This window comes from Rhamphochromis longiceps, linkage group LG8 (assembly GCF_057381845.1).
Source record: "Rhamphochromis longiceps isolate RC_006_pf linkage group LG8, R_longiceps_female_GT1.1, whole genome shotgun sequence".
NCBI classification, from domain to species: Eukaryota; Metazoa; Chordata; class Actinopteri; order Cichliformes; family Cichlidae; genus Rhamphochromis; species Rhamphochromis longiceps.
Window position 1 is genome coordinate 34147973 of NC_140564.1, and position 20290 is coordinate 34168262.

The following is a 20290-nucleotide window of genomic DNA, read 5'->3' on the forward strand; positions in this document are numbered from 1 at the left end:
GCCATTAATATCAGCTCAGCTCCGCCCTCTTCTGTCTTTACTCATCCGGGAATCAAATCCCCGCTGACATTTCCATCAGCAGGCCGGCGGCGTCACTCCGTGACAGGCGGCTCATTGAACAGCGTGACGCCTAAATGCTGAAATGTTGCTTTTACTGACACTCGCAGATTTGCACGTGATGCAGACTTCCTTTAAAATCTCCTCAGACAACAGAGCGGTCTCCTCTCAGAGCGACAAACATCAAGCCCGCAGCTGCGCGTGTGGACGCAGCGACGCGTGTGGACGCAGCGACGCGTGTGAACGCGCGTCCTCGCTCAGATTTACGACGCGTGTCTGTGAAGGATTTATTATTTCAAAGGCTCAGCAGGCTCTGTTTATAAATATAGATCAGGACATTAACAGTTATGAGGAACAGAAAGTAAAATATAATAATGATAAATATCGTTTAACAAAGTCAGGTTTCCCTTTTAGCTCGTTGACGCCTCGAACCGCACAGCGAATCATAAACGCTGCCTTTCAGGAAACGTTTACTTCACCTTCACTCAGACGGCGTCTGCTTCGGTCCAAACAACAACAGTGAATGCTCACGCCCGCCGGTCATATCCGAGTATTTATTATTGATATGTGCAGCAGGACTTTATTTACTTTCATTTCCACAGGCTGTGTGAAGCTGAAGCCAAACGGTCAACACTCACAACATAAAGAAGACTTTTCATTTTAAAACCGTCGATTCATCTCCAACTTTGTCATCAATACTGAGGCCTCGGAGATGAAGCCGGTGCAGAAAATGCCTCAAAGCTGAAATAAAACTTCTTTATTCAGATTAGTTTAGTGTCACTGCCGTCTGATTGGTTGTTTGTCCTGAGTCCTTATGAGTTGGCTGGCTTTGTCCCATCTCCCTCCCTGAGCCTGGTTCTGCCCGATCTTCTTCCTGTGAAAACGGAGTTTTTCCTTCCCACTGTCGCCAAAGTGCTTGTTCACAGGTGGCCGTCTGATCGTTGAGGTTTTCTCTGTGTTACGATCTCTAACTTACAATAGAGAGCACTGTGAGGTGACTGTTGTTGTGATTTGGTGCTGCATAAATAAAATTGAAGCAAATTTTTGTGTTGAGCTCAACAATCTACTTTAAATTGCTCACAATAAGAGCATTTCATTTAAGTCAGATTGTATGTTAAAAACAAAAACGTATTAAATCAGCCACGGAGGAGCCAGCATGAGGTTACATTTAAAGAATATGAACGAACATGACACATTCAAGCAGAAAGTGACAAATGTCAGATTTACAGTAACATTTTGGGCGTCCGGACCAAAGCTGCAGACGAGGGAAGGATGTTTCTCAGATTTCAAGTGGAAGTGAAACTCCCGCCCACTTGTACATAAAATAAGAAGGTGTAAATACAGGACATAACTTCAGCTCCACAGGTCAGAAATCACCTTTTACACCGGCTGGGTGACACACTGACCCCTCGCTGAAGAGGCCGGCACTTTAACCGAGCGCACTCGTCAGACTGCGGTTTCCTGTCGGTTCGTTTAAAACAACGCTCTTTGGTCTGAAGTGGTCTCAGATCCCAGCCTGCAGGGAGGAGCGGGGGTCCCAGCAATGACCCACACTGACCTCTGTTTATTCCACACATTACTGTTTAAACATAATTACAGAACCAACACGATGGAATCAATCGCAGCAGGAACAAAGAAGCGCGAGGCCTTGTTGGCGCGAGACGACTCCTCCAGAGAACAAAACACATCGATTCACAGACTTTAACAAAGCAAAAACAGACAAATTAGTGTGTGACTGCATCTGAGCAGAAAGTGTGTTTAAAGTATTTTTAGCCTGGCGGGGAACCTCCGAACACTCGTCTGCCATCGAGCTGTTTCAGTTTGGACCACATTAGGTTAGCTGCAGCACCTTCAGACCGAGCCTCCCTTTGAAGTCTTATGATGGAAACATTAGTAAACCGACTGGCTTACAGCAGGTATGTCAAACATAAGGCCCAGGGGCTGGAATCAGCCGTGCAAAGACTCCAGTTTGGCCCACTGGGTGGCTCTGGAAAACGTTTTCATGTTTCACAATATTTCGACAGAAAAAATAAATACAAACATAAAGAAATTACCAAGTGAAGCAGAAACTACAAAGGTCCCAACCTGATGCAAACCAGTGATATGACATCAGGGACATGTTTGGGCTCCATACTGTCATACTACCTCCTCCATGTTTGGTAGATGATGTGGTAAACTTCAGATCCTGAGATTTTCTGTCTTTCTCTGTGCCTTTCTCGTCCCATCATTCTGGTGATCTTGGTTCCACCTGTCTGGACCTGGGCTGCTTCTCTCAGATGTCTTCGTGTTCCTCATTGTAAACTCTGTATTTCCATTTGTAAGGACTCTGAACTCTTTGAGAGTGTGTTTGACTTGGTGAAGGTTTAGTTCAGAGGATCCTGTGGTCTTTTAGGTCTTTCTTTTAGGTCTTTAGGCCTCCTTCACTTGCAACAACATCTCTTTGGACCTCATCCTGAAGTTTAGCGTTCCATTTGAATTCTTTGTCATAGGTTTGCTGATGCAGATTTAAAATTGTCTTTGTGTTCCCGTTGAACTATGTGGAGCTCTGTTTGTACTTATTAAAATGACAGAAACTGCGAGCCGCTCAAACACCTGAAGGCGATGGAAGAACGAATCAGCTCTTCTCGCGGTGTCCTTGATTACAACCAGTCTCCCACCTCTTCAGTGTCCACAGGCTCCACGTCTCCACAAACCTGTAAAACACTGAAATCAGTTCACCGTCACACCAGGCGTCTGGAGACATCCATACACTTCCAGTTAATTTGTCACACTGTAGAAATAAAACACAGAGACAGACTTTAGAAAGGTATGAAGAGATGAGCATAAGCAAACAATATAATGACATGACAACATGTGAATGATTATGATCGGTAATTACTTTGGACTCTCCGACTGCTGTATGACTGAGGTCACGGCTGCAAACTGGACGTGTGCACTGAGCCTCAGATGGCCCTACACGAGCCTCCTCCAGTCTAATGTCCTTCACCTGTGCTTCACCTCTTACCTTCACCTAGTTTGTTTTTAACAACCCTTCCATTTCTGTCCTCCAGGTCTTTCCAGGACCTGGCGAGGCAGATCGACGTGGACTACGGCACTGTGAGGGACTCGGCGGTCTACGACTACTTCAGGAACAAAGGCACCAACCCTCTGGAGCAGGACAGCACCTACTCAGAGCTGTGGAGGACCATCAGCAAGAACAACGGCATGGATTACTCCGTGTCCAGCCCGTCAGAGGGAATACGCAAGGTACCGCAGAGGTGCTGGTGTGTGATTGTAATAGAGTAAAATCATCAGCTTTGGTTCTAACATCCATGGTTTGGCCTGCAGATGCAGCAAAAATAAATATCTCATAAATCACTGACGTGCAGTGGAAGCATGCAGAGTTAGTGGGAGAGCAGGGGTCAAACACCAGCGGCCTCCAATGAAAACCCAGATCAAATGTCCGAGTCAGCTGAGAACAGCTGTGTTCAACACTGGCTTGCTGTAGTAGTTACAATATTCACCTGACATGTGAAATCTTGAGCCTGGGAGGAAACACAAACCTGGATAACCTGAAGTGTATCCTGTAAAAATCCTTATCCAGCCAGACAGGTGGGTCTGTGGGAAATAAGGGGGCGTTCCTGTTACGTTTGCCTCTTTGATGGACAGGTCCATAGTGCCACGGGCAGCTGTAGCCGCTAACTGGACCAAATGTCCCCGGTTTCTCTGGGAGACCAGATCCAGATGGTCCCAGCATCCTACCCCACCTGTTTTAACTCAAGCTGAAAGCGCCTCTCTTTGCTGAGTGTCCAAAGAGGCCACAGATCGGATGAAGGGATTACAAAGTGGGCTGTGCTCGTGTCACATGTGCTTGGTGTGATGCTTGTTATGGACAAATAACAGACCAACACTCAGCTTCAGATCTGACAGGCTGTTCCTCCCAGTCACAGCCCTGCAGGTCTCACTGCAGGACAGTGGGGTCTCTTAATAGGACACTCTCCCCTCAGGGGCCCGAGGAAGGCCGAGTGCTCCGACCTGTTGTTTGGTAGAAGCACAAATGGCAGTCGGGGTCCGTCCCTCGAGCAGAGGTGATACACGTATACTCACATCTGCACTTCTCATCAGGGGCAACTTCAGATTGGAGGGGTCCGCGTCCTCTCCAGAGCGCAGTCCCAACCTCCAGGTAAAAGTAACAGGAAGTCGTGCTCAAAGTTTCCCCCTTTCTAATGAAGGGCTGAGCAGCTGAACTCTTTCATGCTATTTCCCCTTTTTTGCAGTAAACCCTGCAGCACTCGTTCCTCCAAGAACACCATTTGTGTGTTATATTGATGCACGCATATCAATAATGGTGAAAACAGAAGCACACGCTCCTCCTGCGTTATTCCCAGCAGGCCGCATGCAAAGACACTCCTCTGTTTACCCATTACTTAATTTCAACAGCAGTTTCACAATATCCCAATTAGTGTGTGTGTGTGTGTGTGTGTGCGTGTGTGTGTGTGTGTGTGTGTGTGTGTGAGAGAGGTGGTGTTTCTCTGCTCTACACTGTTGTGCTCATAGATCTCCCAAAAAGCCGATGACAAATTAGCGTCAAAGACAAATCGTCTCCGAGCGCATCCATTATTCAGCCATTTGCATGATAAACATCCCCACAGATTCTTTGACGGTTTCTCCCCACAGTCACATACACACACACACACACACACACACACACACACACACACACACACACACACACTCTCTAATCAGTTTTATTGCTATTGTCGACTGCTTCCTCCCACACGCTGCTTGAGACTCACATCCAGAAGCTGCAGTCACAGGACTTTTAGGCACCAGTGCAAACTGTAAGACGACCTCATACATGACTCTTCATAACCAGGACGTCCTCAGCTTTGATCAGTGTCGACTCCGAAGCTTTCCATGAACTGAGGTGACCGCAGGGACTGAATGATCTGGAGCGCTTTTGTCAAATCCTGGATCTGAGCTGGAAAAACAAACGAACGTTTTTCCTGTCAAACTGAGTTGTCTTTGACATTTCTCATAGATAAACTACAGAAATGGGAACAAATGATGTGGTTTGTAAATAAGCAGCTAAGAGCCTAAAGACATATAAAGCTGGTTCTTTGCCAAACTGTGTTATGTGCAGACACAGCGCTCGCTTTGCTGGGATGTCTGCACCAGCGTGAGCCGAGTGTTTGTGCTGCAATATGAACTCTAATCATCTTAAATCTTAGATTGAATGAAACTCAAACATTTCTCATGAATAAAAACTGATGACAGATATAAAACTACAGTAACTGTGACGTGAATGAATTTCCACGTTCAAATTCTTCATGTTGTTCACACCGTAGAGCGAAAGCTTTGTACTGCAGGTATCTTTGTACAAATCAGAAAACCGTGTCTGACGAGGAAGAATCGTTCGATGAGTCGGGCTCCGAATAACAACTAGAAACACCTGGAGTGTCGACGGGACGAACTCTGACTAAAACCGAGAATAGTAAAAGACTGATTAATCTGAAATATTATGTTTAAATACATGTTTTCAGTAACTCGTGTATATTTTGGGACGTTGGGGACGAACATGTCATGAGCGCCTCAGCCTAACTGAAGAAACAGCTCTAGGCTCTGATGTTTAAACTACGAGAGCGATCGAGGAGGAAGTCGACTTTTTGGCACAAGTTTGAAATTCTCATTTGCATTTAAATGCATCAGATCTCAGTGACATCGTGTTATTTCTGGCCAATCTCAGCCCTGCTTTCGCCACAGCTCGGTGAGAGGGCGGGGTCGGGAGGGCGTGCAGGGATTGGCTAAGACGAAGCAGTAAGCTTTGTAAGTTTCTGGCCTCTGCAGGATTATCAGGCTGGAAAAATAAACCCTGGAATATTTTGTATGCATTGTGCAGCGTGATTCCTGTAAGTCAGCCTGGAGACTGAACCTTCCTGTAAAAGTTACTGATGGATGGATGAGAGTCTTCAGATAAATCCTGACGTCACTTCCCAGCATTCGCTGTCCCGCTGGCTGAATGCAGACGAGCTGTGAGCTCTTCTCGGGGTTGTGAGAGCAGGTCGGGGGTCTGTCTGTGCTTGGTGCCCTGATTCGTCCTCCTTTGATTCAGAGGAATGTCTCCTCTGCTGTCCCTGTGTCCTCTCCTAGCGTAGCACGGTGCACATCCTCATCTCCTCAGAGAGAGAGAAGCCCCTCCCTCCCTCCCCGCTCTCTTTAAATAAGAGGACGGAGCTAACAGCAGCACCTGCACGCAGCAGATCATCAGACAGACGTGACGTCGTCATTAGTTTGTAACAGCGGGGAGGATCTGAGAAAGAGGAGCGCGCACAGTTTTCAGTTATAGTGAACAGGTTGAAGGAGGCAGATGCAGCAGATCTGCTGACACAGTGAAAAAAACACCGACAACCTCATCCACTTCACCCCACCTGCTGCTGCTCCCGTATCTGTGTTACTGTCATCTCCTCACCCGGCCGGGAGGAGCACACCAGCCTGACTAACACTCCTGCAGGTATTTAGCATCACAAAGAGACTTAGACACATTTACAGAGCGCAGCTGCAGCTGCACGAGGTTATTTATAGAGATGTATGCATGCAGGGGAGGAAATCACACTGCAGGATTTATAAGCTAATTTGTTTCGGTGTCAACATTTCAAAGTGAAGAAAACAAATGCAAACATAAAAAATGTATTCAAGACAGAATATATCCAAGAAAAAGTCTGTAAGCGTGGATATCTGAGGCACTATCAAATATTTATGACTGTGCAGTCGTGAGACCAGCCGACAGCGACGTTAATAAATACCCATGGCGCCGCGTGCATTTCCACACGTGACACGGTCACTGTGGAACTGAATCAGGATCTGAGGGTAAATACGGTCGGTGTTCTTGTGCACAGTGTCGGGTCAGCTGCAGACTTCAGGTTTAGCTCTGCTCTGGATGAAGCCGCCGGAGAAAAGTCTGAATCCAGTAACAGCGGAGGCATTTGAGAGTCGCTGATGATGACGAATAAGAAACCATCAAATAACCATATCCCCCCCCCCCCTCTCCCCCTCCTCTGTGTCTGCAGGCAAAGAAGGGTCCCTACGCCTTCCTCTGGGACATGGCGGTGCTGGAGTACGTGGCCCTGACGGATGACGACTGCACCGTCACCGTGTCGGGAAGCAGCATGAGCAGTAAAGGCTACGGCATCGCCATGCAGCACGGCAGCCCCTACAGAGACCTCTTCTCACAGAAGTAAGTGAGCTCGTGTTGCGGAGGAGGGAAACCTCCTTATTCCCAAACTGCACCTGTAAAGCTGAACTTTACCTGGCAGGAGTCAGGGTGGAGGTGGCAGGAGTCAGGGTGGAGTCGGCTGGAGTCAGGGTGGAGTCAGGGTGGAGGTGGCAGGAGTCAGGGTGGAGTCAGGGTGGAGGTGGCAGGAGTCCGGGTGGAGGTGGTAGGAGTCAGGGTGGAGTCAGGGTGGAGGTGGCAGGAGTCAGGGTGGAGGTGGCAGGAGTCAGGATGGAGGTGGTAGGAGTCAGAGTGGAGTCAGGGTGGAGGTGGTAGGAGTCAGGGTGGAGGTGGCAGGAGTCAGGGTGGAGGTGGTAGGAGTCAGGGTGGAGGTAGTAGGAGTCACGTGGAGTCAGAGTGGAGGTGGCAGGAGTCAGGGTGGAGGTGGCAGGAGTCAGGGTGGAGGTGGTAGGAGTCAGGGTGGAGGTAGTAGGAGTCACGTGGAGTCAGGGTGGAGGTGGCAGGAGTCAGGGTGGAGGTGGCAGGAGTCAGGGTGGAGGTGGTAGGAGTCAGGGTGGAGGTAGTAGGAGTCACGTGGAGTCAGAGTGGAGGTGGCAGGAGTCAGGGTGGAGGTGGCAGGAGTCAGGGTGGAGGTGGTAGGAGTCAGGGTGGAGGTGGTAGGAGTCACGTGGAGTCAGAGTGGAGGTGGCAGGAGGCAGGGTGGAGGTGGCAGGAGTCAGGGTGGAGTCAGGGTGGAGGTGGTAGGAGTCAGGGTGGAGTCAGGATGGAGGTGGTAGGAGTCAGAGTGGAGTCAGGGTGGAGGTGGCAGGAGTCAGGGTGGAGGTGGCAGGAGTCAGGGTGGAGTCAGGGTGGAGGTGGCAGGAGTCAGGGTGGAGTCAGGGTGGAGGTGGCAGGAGTCAGGGTGGAGGTGGTAGGAGTCACGTGGAGTCAGAGTGGAGGTGGCAGGAGTCAGGGTGGAGTCAGGGTGGAGGTGGTAGGAGTCAGGGTGGAGTCAGGGTGGAGGTGGCAGGAGTCCGGGTGGAGGTGGCAGCAGTCAGGGTGGAGTCAGGGTGGAGGTGGCAGGAGTCAGGGTGGAGGTAGTAGGAGTCACGTGGAGTCAGAGTGGAGGTGGCAGGAGTCAGGGTGGCAGGAGTCAGGGTGGAGGTGGTAGGAGTCAGGGTGGAGTCAGGGTGGAGGTGGTAGGAGTCAGGGTGGAGTCAGGGTGGAGGTGGCAGGAGTCCGGGTGGAGGTGGCAGCAGTCAGGGTGGAGGTGGCAGGAGTCAGGGTGGAGGTAGTAGGAGTCACGTGGAGTCAGAGTGGAGGTGGCAGGAGTCAGGGTGGCAGGAGTCAGGGTGGAGTCAGGGTGGAGGTGGCAGAAGTCAGGGTGGAGGTGGCAGGAGTCAGGGTGGAGGTGGTAGGAGTCAGGGTGGAGTCCGGGTGGAGGTGGCAGGAGTCAGGGTGGAGGTGGTAGGAGTCAGGGTGGAGTCAGGGTGGAGGTGCGTACCAGAGGAGTTGGACTTACAGAACGTGCACTCAGCTTGTTCCTTTAATGGTGTAAAAACATTTAAATCCAGAAACACGCGTTGCAGATCCGATCAGCTGTTCATAGCTATCACATGTCTGCTATTACCTGCCAAGACAGGAAGTGATGTCATTTTCCATGTAGTTTTTCCCCTACAGGGCCTTTCAAAGGTCTCCTGCTGTTTACTGGAGTCGTGTCTGACTTGGTGCCTTTCTGTGTAGTTTCTGGGAGACTCAGAACTCAAACTGCACTGCTGGAAATCGTTTATTTTGATGCTGTTTTTTGTGCAAATCGTGCACAATAATATTTATTTTGTTTTTCCTGTAAATTTCCTGTGCTTGCAAACTATTTTGTGCAACTTTTTTGCCTTTACAGTTTTGAGGGACAACATCTGAAACTTCACAAGTAAAAAAACTAAAAGTATTTTGTAGTTTATTGCACTTTTGTGCAATTTATGTAATTACTATGGACTTAATGCATGCATGTTATTAAAATTTGGGATATAGCTGTTGTATTGACGTATAACAACTTGACATGCTCCCAAAGATGGCACTACAGCAGGTAAAAGTAAAAGAGATCAGCTCTGCAGACTTGGTTCTGTGGTGGGCTTTAAAGGGTTAAAACAGCTCACAGAAGATGTTCAGGCTAATATCTGCCCGAGCAGGCCGAGCCGCAGTGAATGACTGTCGGAGGTGCAGAGTGCAGTCCAGCTGTACAGCGACTGAAACGTGTTTCATTGTGATGTGGAGCGGTCTAATTCCTGCAGTAATGTGTTCCCCGTGTTCAGGTGGGAGCGAATGATCTGATGGGTCTGCTGACATTGTGATAACGTGAGCCTAACGTCAGCTGGATTGATGTTAGCCTATAACCAGCTGTTGTTGTTGCCAGCTGTCCGGACATGTGACATGTGAGCGTCACATGTGACAATATCGGGAGTAAATGAGGAGGAAGAGGATGCTCGGTGGCGTCTCCTTCATATCTTTAATACCAGAGTTTAGATACGCCTCCAGCTTCTCCTTCCACATGTGTGTCTCCAGCCACACAATCAGTCAGAAGGCGGAGTCCAGTCACTGCATTCAAATATGGCGGGGAACATGGCGGCTTCCACAAACAACAAACCTGCTCTGGAGGTTTAATTACATTAATTATAAGTTTATGAGGATGCATCAGTTTGTTGGTGCAACTACACACCACTCTTTGTGTACTGACTTTAGGGAACATTATGCTCACCCCATTGGTGTTGGATTACAGAAATCAAGAAGTGCACAAACAGGTTCGTGAGGGCAGAGCACGTGGCGTTGGTCCAGATGTCCACACTGCATCACGTGGAAATGTGAACGCCCGCTCCGATGTCTGACCCATCCGACCTCATCCCGGGAGGCTCAAACATTTTTCTGTGCTTGTTTCAATAAAAAAGTGCAGATCTGAGCTGCTGTGATGTAAATGTTACATCTGCAGTTTCTCCACGTTTGATCGGTCCAGGTGCACGGCGCCCACGCTCAGCGCCGCCAGTGTAGGAAGCTTTATTTAAAATAGATATGGGTTCATAAAGCAGATAACGCGTACGTGCTGAAAACACGGGCTCTCTCGCTTTCCGATGATGTTTCTGTTTCCACGGAGGCTGTAAACACGATCGCCGGGGCGCGATGGCGTCGCTCTGAGTTTGAGCCTTAAACGACAGTCGGAGGCGCGACTGCGCGGCAGCGCTTTGAATAAAAGCTTGTGTTTTGTGCAGCGAATGTGAGCCTGAGGAGGAGTTAATGATGAAGGCTGGAGGCTTTTGTCAGGAGTTTGATCCCCTTTGCTGACATTAAGGCTTCATTATCTTCCTGTAAATCCTCCGATGTGAGTGAAGAGTCCTCACAGCGGCGCCGTCTGAGCCAATTACGGCAGGCTGCTTTTAAACGTACGCTAACGAGGCGACACTTTGACTGGAGGATGAATCGGTGTCACGCCGACTAATCTGAAACTTCACGGAGGAGTGCAGGTGTTTGAAAGTTGGAGAAGTGCTGCAGCGCGAGGTGAGGAACACCTCCTGCAGGCAGACTTTGCTCGCCATTAAATCAATAACCGCGCTCGGCGCTAAAGTCAATTAAGCTCACATGAAACGAGCCCGTATTAAGGGCAGCGTTGTGAAGCAAATGGGATTATTATGTGTAAACAGAAGGCCGCGTGCTAATTACTCACTCGATTTTGCGAGGCAGATGTCTCAACACGGGCTGCGAATTTTGAGGAAATTCAATCTTCCCTCCAGATGAAACGAGCGAGGCCGAGAGCCCCAAACGCAAATTGATCCCAGAGCGAGTTTAAACACCTCGTAGATCATTTAGTAAATCTCCACATTATTACATCATGAAATTAACACCGAGCGCCCGAAAACTCAAAACTTTCTCATCCGTCTCGTATCGATCGGCTCCGAGAACGAAGAGGAAGGAAGCTGATGTAAGAGGTGACCCACGTCGACAAAGTGGCCGCCAAACATAGGAAGCTAGTTTTCGTGGGGTTTGAGAGCTTCACACGTCCTTCCAGGAAACAGGTCGTTAATACTGAGGTAAAAGTGGAGCAGGTGGACAGAAAACACCCGTCTGCCGCTGAGTCTGCAGGTCCAGAATTTTAATAAAACCTACGACGAGATTTATCCTTGAAGCTGTCTCCAAACGTGAAACAGAGGCTGAGACAAAACCAGGTCGACGGTGAGGGATGATTGGTCGCGACTCAGAAAACAATCTGAAGTTTTTATAGCACAAATAAGCTCCGCCTCCCCTGCAGCACTGAGTGTGTGCGAATGCGGTCAAAGCCCTTTCCCCGCTGTGCGAGAGCCTCACTCCAGAGTGCTCGTGTCTAACCTTATGCACAAGATGCCCTTTGACCCTGCTGTAGGAGACGTGTGGTTTTACACTGTGTGAAAATCCTTGAATGCGCACAGACGTCAGTGGATCCTGGAAGCTGACAGCTGTTTGTAGCCTGTTAGCCTGAGTCAGTGTCTGACGGCTGCCTCCAGATTCAGGTAAACAGTCATCGAGTTGCAGTGATGGTAATATTATCCACAGCGTGTACAGCGTTCCACATCTCAGCGTTCTGCACTGGCCTGCTGGAGGTTTGCAGCTCGCACGCATTAGAAGAGCCCATCCCTCCTCTGCTCCGGCACAGAGGAGCAGATCCCGGTCCTCTTGGTGGGCCCTGTTCAGCTCTCCTACAGTAACTGGCCGTCTCCTGGAGTCTCCTCCAGGATCTGGAGACGGTCCTGGGAGACACAGCAAACCTCGATGTGCCACCCTGGAGGAGTTGGACTACCTGTGGAAACTCTGGAAGGTCCAGGTATCACCTCATGCTCCTTAACTGACCGGATCAATATCCCAGGAGTTTAACGGGCTCGATGCTGCACTCGGATTTAAACACATTCCTTTAACTTTGGTTTTGGCTCTTTGTTAACATCCACTGCTAACTCGAACCACATTATCCGTGCTGTGAGCACCAGCACATCTGGTGGGTCAAGTATGAGATCAGTAGCAGCACAAAGCACAGCAGAGCTCACGATGGTTTCTTCCAGACTTTTCTTAACTTTATTTAACCGGCAAATGAAAGTGGACAGGCCAGCCGGACAGGTGGTGAATTCAAACCGTTAGACGTTTCCCCTCCAACTGTCACGGACCCGGGAGTGTCACAGGGAACGACTTAATTCATATTAAAGAATCTGAGTTAGGTCCAACCGCCGGCTGACTTCAATGAAACCTCTCGTCTGTGTCGCAGCAGGCCTCCTCACCTGCCTCCCAGGTGTGCACGCTCTGTGATTTGGCGTGGGGAATGAAAGCAGCTGGAGTCCGAGGAGCCGCTCTGAAAGCGTCTGAACCGACCGCGTGAAGTTTGGGAGCAGCCGTGACTCTCTGTGTAATCCTGCGACAAACAGGAAGCCACAAACAGCCGCTGTGAGCGTTAATAGAGATTTTAACACAAAGCATTAGCAGCAGCACCGCTGTGCTGCGAGTGCTTCATCACCACAGAAAAGGGGAAATGGCTTCTTCAGGCTGCGTTAGAGGCAGCGTGGGAGGGCCGCCCGGGGCCCGACTCCATGAAATGTCAACTATGCCTCCTCCTATCTTGTCTTCTTCATCCTTTGCTCTCTGCTTCCTCATCCTCTCAGGTCGTGTTCACGCAGCGGGCTAATCCCGTTTCTCTTTAAAGCTTTGAGACTGTCCGCTTTGTCACCGAAGAGCGACCACAGGACAGGATAACACAGCACAGCCATTGAAATCCAGGGAACACCTGCACAGTTCAATAGTAAATCAGATGAATCCAAGTTTAATCTGCCTCGGGTCATTGTAAGAACCGGCTGAGAGGTGACCCTCAGCAGGAAGCTGCTCCAAGAGAAAGCTGATGTCCAGTTACAACAATGTTTGATGGGCGAAGGAGCAGCAGGGAAAAACTCGTTTGTGCACGTTTGTTTTTAATGTTTTTCCTTTGAGCAGAAATGCTTAAAGAGCCACGTGATTCTGACCGCCGCACATTTTCTAGCAGCTGCTTTACTGTGAGTCTCAGTAAGCCGGATCGAAGTGCGCATGGATGGGATTTCCTCCTCTGCCTGCGGATAACCGTCCTGTATTAAAGCTTAACAAGATGTTTGGGGGTGATAGCCAGCATGTGTGAGTCTCCCCCACAGTTACATGCAGAGAGCCTCTCGCAGTAATGGAGGTACCACACAACACCTCCTCAGTCTGACAGCAGCAGAGGTCTGTGTTGGATGGGGAGAAGTCAGTAACTTCATGTTAACATTTTTCTGACTTTACCATAAAACACAACAATGACCAGATTAGAGCAAATCTAGGAAGTCCAAATGTTTCAGGAGAGGAATCTGCGGATGGAAAATGATCGTACCCAGCAGCTCAAGTTCCACTCATGATTTCACAGAGGATGAATCCTCTCAGTCACATCCTCATGCGTCCATCCACCGAGTTCTCTCGGCTAGCTCTTTCCCCTTGGACGACTCCTGGAGGGCGTACCCTCGCTTCTCCTTTCTGACCTGAGCGGTGTCCATCCTATTTCAGACCTGCTTCCACAACGAGGCGACTCGCTGTGCATCAGCTTACTGTACAGCTTACTGAGGCTACCACAACCTGGAGTATCCACTGACACCAACCATCAGCTGTGAAGCTTCGGACAGTTCAGTTGATGTGTGTCTGCAGACCTGCAGCAAACCCGCGTCGTCACTCTTAAACTTCAGGGTTTAGCAGTGTTTTAATATTTTACTCTGGGATATGAGAGCGATGCCGATGCTCGTATTCAATCCTCAACGAGCAGCAAAAAGAGTTAAAGTAGGTTTTGATTGGGCCTCATCACCTCCTCTGGCCTCAGTCTGCAGGAGATCTGAGGCGCGAGTCTGTGAAAGGAGCTGGATTTGCATGATTGTCGTCCTGCTTTTGTTCGTCTTGTGTTTCCAGCTTCTCCATCATGGCGTCACCTTTTACTCCTCCTCCCTCTGTTCCTCGCACCTCCTCCTTAATTAAAGGTGTTTATTTAGGGATTAATTTGCGCCCCGAACGGAGACAAAACGCTCCTTCCCGCCCGGCTCAGCAAGCATCCGACAGCCCGAGGCGCCCCGGCAGCACGGCGCTCGGGGACGTGTAGGAATAATGTGCTCGGGTGTTAAATTGAGAGCAGAGCTATTGTTCAGCACAAAAACCATTATCTCCACATTTCCAACCATCATTTTAATACCTCGTCCCATAACTGCTGTATTACCTCATGTGATAATCCTGCCATTAATAACCTTTGCAGACTTTGTTGCTTCTGCTGCTCATTTGTGCTGTGAAACTATTTTGTCCTCGGGCTGTTTCGGGGGGGTACAGATGGAAACGCCGGCGCTCTGACCTTCAGCATGTTCACGCTGAGCTGAGCAGATTAAATATAGCAAATTGGGCTCTGATTGTACTGTAGCTGAAAGTGGTTTGGACTTCTGTGGTCATGGCAGAGTTGCTTAATTAACTACATAAATGAACAACAGCACCAGGCCTGCTGGCTGAAACTGCCACCAGGTCTTTGTACAGGACGCGTAGCCATGTGAACACGTTCACGTACCCAGCCACATGTTCCAGGTTTCCAGAGGATCCGTGCTCCTGGTTGCTGGGATACGCTGGCGCTCTTATTTCCACACAAAATGCTGAGAAACTCATTAATATGAACTTTTCATCAGATTTATTCATCCAACGCCAAAATGCAGCAAGAGTCACCTCAAGACCCTTTATGTTGTGAGGTTAAGGACCCAACAACAATACAGACAACGGCCCAACAATCAAACTGCCTCCTGTGAGCGAGCGCTTTGGCGTCAGTGGGACAGAAAAACTCCTGTTTAACAGGAAGTAGGCTCAGGGAAGGGGAAGCCATCTGCAGCGACCGGTTGGGCGTGAGAGGAGGAAGGCTGGACATCTTCCTGTCACAGAAGTCGGCCTCTCCACTGACTGGGCAACGATATCCAGCTAAATCAGAGTTTGAAGAATAAATGATTTATTTTCAGCCGCATCGAATCACAACGACAGTCGGGGCGCTTTATGTTGGATAAATGCTGATTTGATCCCGTCTCTCTCAAAGAAATGAACAGTCTCTGCTGAGTTACATTTATTTTAGCGCAGATCTCAACCAAAGACTCAGGAAAAACATATTTTGCTGTAGGAAAACTCTGAACCCTTGAAGCTTCGGCCCCATGCACAGTCTGAGGTCTGGGGACTGGCGAGACCACTCCGTATCTTAATGTGCTTTGTTTGGGTCATTGTCATGATGGAGGATCCATACACCACGCCACTTCAGTGTTCTGGCTGAGAGAAGGAGATTCTTCTCTGAGATTTTACCCTACGTCCCCTCAATGTGGTGTCCTGTACCCCTAACAGAAAGGTGCAGTGTGTTCAATCAAGCTCCTACCATGTAGATTTATTCTGATCCAAAACTTCTCTCGTGATCCCATGAACTGAGATCTCGAACGGAGCTCCAGACTAGCGCTGCCACAAATGATTATTTTGATAGTCGACTACGCACTGATTATTTTTGCGATTAGTCGACTAATCAGATCATCATCCATTGGACGTAAAACTACAGCTTATTGCACCAGCAGCATCTGCTCTTATATAACTATCATTAGCTTACAGCTTTAAGTGTTTAAGGTGAAATTTGCAGATTGTTTCGGTAAAGTTGAATAAACTCCTTGCTATCTAAAATATAACAGGACACCGGAGTAAATTCTGCAGCATCTCACACTTCTGATAATCAGCTGTCTGCTTGATGTTTATTCAGCTGTGTAGAAACTATAACTTTAATCTCAGCCAAACCGATTTACTCAGGAACAAATAAAATACAAAAAAAGCCAAACAATAACATTTTAAGTTATCTAAGTGACTTATATATCATGTTTAACCTGAGTAGCAAAAGATGGCGGTGGGTTTGAAAACGATTTGCCGGGAGTCCGGTGTTCTCACGGCTCTAGTGACCTAGCCCCCGGCTAGCTATCGAGCTAGTGGGTAACAGACGTCTCCGAAAACGTCGGAGCGCTTTTGAAAATATGTGGTGTCCTGATAAACTGAGCAGATATTTGAGGTTTACACAGCTACATTCTCGGCTGAAAATATGTTAAACGTTTATTTTGTGACCCAGAAAGAATAATAAGAGTAATATTAAAACTAACTAGCTGCCGCCATTGTTGGAAACTGAGCTGGGCCGCGCTATGAATTCTGGGACACAGCTTCTTCTTCTTCGGGGTTTAACGGCAGCTGGCATCCTTGTACATGCAGTGCTGCCATCTTCTGTTTCAGTCCGTTATTACACTCTTAAATCCTGCTACTTATTCCTGCGTCTTTTGGGATCTTACAAAGCTTCAAACGACGCGTCGACTATTAAATCAGTCGTCGACGATTCTGATAGTCGACTAATCCTGGCAGCCCTACTCCAGACCCAGAGCGTCTGACCCCAACAGCTGTCACCTTCTCACCAGGCTTCCTGCTGATGGTCTTGTAGTTTATTCCAGCCTTGTGCAGGTCTGCATCTTCTCCCTGACGTCCTTTAACAGCTCGTTGGACTTCGGAAGAAAGCGATTCTGTCGTGCTTCATAAACGACGAGACAATATCAGGAGTGTTTCCAACTGATTGACTGTAACTCACGTGAGCACTCGGCTAATCTGTGGGTCGCTCCGTCACATACGCATCAGGTTATAACTTTTACGTAACACATTTTTCTGGACTCTTGGTTGATATTCTGTCTCTCCATTAAAATAAAACTACCATTAAACTTAGAGGCTCTTTGGACGTTCAGCAGGAGATGAAATATTATCTCCCCACTGTCACATGATCCCTACGACGGCGGTCACGTCAAAGACCTTATTCTCTGCTCTTTGGTTGGTTTCAAACTGTTGAGTCATCGTGGGCGGAACAACAAATAAATCCAGCTGCTGTGCTGAAAGGATGAAGCCACAAATCATCACCTGCATTCAGCCTCAGCGGGGGAAAGGAGCTCAGTGCAGAAGCTTACGATTGATGCGCCGTGATTATTTTTCAACGACGGCGAAATCCCCGTCGCGTTGAATTCGATGGTTCACAATCTCATTTCAAAATTACAGCCGTGATGAGCCGAGGTACATCGCTCCGTACCGTGGTACATCGCTCCGTACCGTGGTACATCGCGGGCCTATTGTGGGATTTTTTGGCAAATTTAAATAATTAGAGCGAGAAAGTCTCGGCCTTCTCCGAACTGTCTGTTCTTCTTCACGTCGTAGGTTGATGTCGTGAGGTAAACTGGGCCACGCGGACGCGCAGCTGCTCGCTGTGATGCTTTTTCTAGTTTTGAATCATCAGCTTTAATTTGTTCCAAGTGTAAAAACTGCCTCTGCAGATCAGATCTACTTCATCAGATCTTAATGGGAAAAAAATCGATGCTTCTCTCAGCTGAAAATGTGTCTATTCAGAGCCTGCGGAGTCTTGTACAGCAGTTCACAGGCCTGCAGGCCAGTTTTCCCATGACTTCAGAAACAGGACGTGTTCCTGAGTAAAGAGGGCGCGAGGTCGAACGGAGATGAAGGACGATGGGATACCGAGAACAGCCGAGAGCATCGACAGGCTCCGACCGTAACGAGAGGGGAGGATTTAAAAACACACACTGATGCTTAGACAGTTACATCTTATGAAAGCACACCTGACAAAGTGAAAGAGATGAATGTGATTACATTTGTTATATTTAGTTTTGTTTGACAGTGGCTGACGGGGGGCGTCCCCTTCAGAGGCTGTGCTTCCTTTACAGCATCCTTAAAGCTCAGTCTGTGCACTTTCCCTCTGTCCTGTTATTTCTTCTTTGTTGCTTTGACTCAGTCTGAACTGTTGTACCTTCTACACTTTCTTTGTTATCAGTGCAAAGTGTAACGTTACTAATACAGCCCTGATAAAAAAAAGCTTAAGACCACCTGAAAAATGGCCAAAACTCATATTTTGCATGGTTGGATCTTAACAAAGCTCAGAGTCGAGCTTCAACATGCAACAAGAAGAAATGGGAGGTTTTTTTGAGCCTGCGATTTATTGAGAGCAACACTTAAACTGAAACAGGCTGAACGTGCTTAAAGGCCAAAAATGTGGATTTATTGTCATTTTCTGTCAGGTAGTCACACCGTCACCACGTTCTGATGGCAAAGGCAAAAAAAGTTTCCTTTTTTGAACATTGTCGGTTTCTTCTTGTCGCAGGTTGAAGCTCTACTTGGAACCTCGTTAAGATCCAACCATGCAAAATGTGATTGTTGCCATTTTTCAGGTGATCGTAAACTTTGGATCCTGACTGTATGTTCTTGTTGTAAGGAGCAGGCGTGATCGGTGCACACGTGTCGGTGGGTCGCTCGCTCCTGTGTCGTTCTGTTTTCAGACGCCGTGCATCAGCAGCGGGAGATCTAACAGCATGAAGGAAGCTAGAACGGGTTGGAAATGTCAACACCAGCTTTTATTTCTTTGTAGTTTGTTTGCCAGCAAAGACAAAAAGAAACACATTTTCGTCCACAAACGTGTGTTTGGATGTATTTGTCTTTGGAAAGCAGGAAATCGGTGTTAAGCGGACACCTTTGGTCGGCCGTGCTTCGGCACATCTCACACTTCATGTAAATAAAAGCTGGAGAATCAGGAGAATCGCTTGTATTTATCTGAGCTGGACAAAGTAAGACGTTGAGGTGCGTTCTCACGGTAGGCTGGGATTTATTAGGCGCTGCAGAGCGACTGCGACTCTGCTGCGTGTGCAGAGGAGACGCCGCAGTAAGACTGTGTGACATAGCAGCGAGCGCGACGTCCCGCCCGAGGGTCGCAGACTGTTCTTGTTGCCTTCGGGTAAGAAGGATTAATTGGTGTTCTCTGCGTCTCACCTGCTGCTCTCGTCTCTTCTTCCAGGATCTTGGAGCTGCAGGAGAAAGGCGACCTGGACATCATGAAGCAGAAGTGGTGGCCCCGCGCCGGCCGCTGCGACCTCAGCAGCCACGCCAGCGCCCACCCCGATGGCCGCTCCCTCAAGCTGCACAGCTTCGCCGGCATCTTCTGCATCTTGGCCGCGGGCCTGCTGCTGGCCTGCCTGGTGGCTGGGCTGGAGGCTTGGTGGAACAGCAACCACTGCCGCCAGGAGCAGCCCAAAGAGGTGACCGAGCACAGGGCCCGGCGGACGGGCCAGCGGGGGGAAGACACTGCCACACTCTACTTTAAGGATCCAGCCGCAGACGCGAGCCCCGACTTAGTGGAGCTCCAGTACACCCAGCTGTAGAGGAGAGAGGTTTAGGAGTCAGTCTAGTGTCGGAGAGCTGGGGGACAGAGGGCGGGAGGCAGGGCAGAGTAGGTAGATGTGCTCTGTGCCGCTGACTGAAATCAAATTTGGTCTCTTCTCCTTATTATTACTACACCCCCTTCATGTTTTTATTTTACCCGTGCATCGCTCCCCACCCACCCTGTCCCCAACTACCAGGGCACACTCCGCCTCACCATTACCTTTACTAATATGCTCATAAAACGACGAGGCCTTACGAGCAAACGGTGCCGAATTAGCTCAGCCAGCCAGGGATCAAATCCCAGCGTGGAAGCACCCGCAGACTTTAATGATTAATTCCCACAGCAGCGGCTCTGTAGCATTCAAGGGCTCGGTATTGAATTATTGCTATAAACTCATTTTGTGTGGTAAGGCTTTGGTAATTTTCTGCACCCAGGGGTTGTTAAAAGAGATTATAATTAGCAGGAGAGGGTGGGAGCTTGCTGAGGCAGAGAAGGACACTTACGGAGTTTTTAGCGTGGAAAGAAAAAGTTGTTTGTCACATTAAACGCAGCTCGACCTGCGTTTCAACAACCGTGCACTGTTGCTGTTGGAAACTGGAGCCTCACCAAGTGCCTGCCGAATAAGAATCACTGAGAACTCAGCGACCACCTCGCTCTTTTATGAATGAAACACACGCTGCTCTTACAGCCGAGCTAATAGTTACACCTGCGGTTCGTGAAAGATGAACGCACCCCCGATCGATATTAATGAACGGCCGCCTCCT

At 48.8% G+C, this 20290-nt stretch overlaps 1 protein-coding gene across 2 annotated transcripts in view; it reads left to right on the plus strand.

Annotated features, from left to right (window-relative positions):
* The window catches only part of LOC146664350 (glutamate receptor ionotropic, delta-1-like), a 612588-nt gene that overhangs the window by 580619 nt on the left and 11679 nt on the right, over window positions 1–20290 (plus strand). For both annotated transcript variants that reach the window (XM_085417191.1, XM_085417192.1), the window contains exons 14-16: window positions 3108–3303; window positions 7104–7270; window positions 19161–19401. In XM_085417191.1, the coding sequence (XP_085273317.1) occupies window positions 3108–3303; window positions 7104–7270; window positions 19161–19401 (604 nt within the window). The remainder of the gene's footprint in view (window positions 1–3107; window positions 3304–7103; window positions 7271–19160; window positions 19402–20290) is intronic.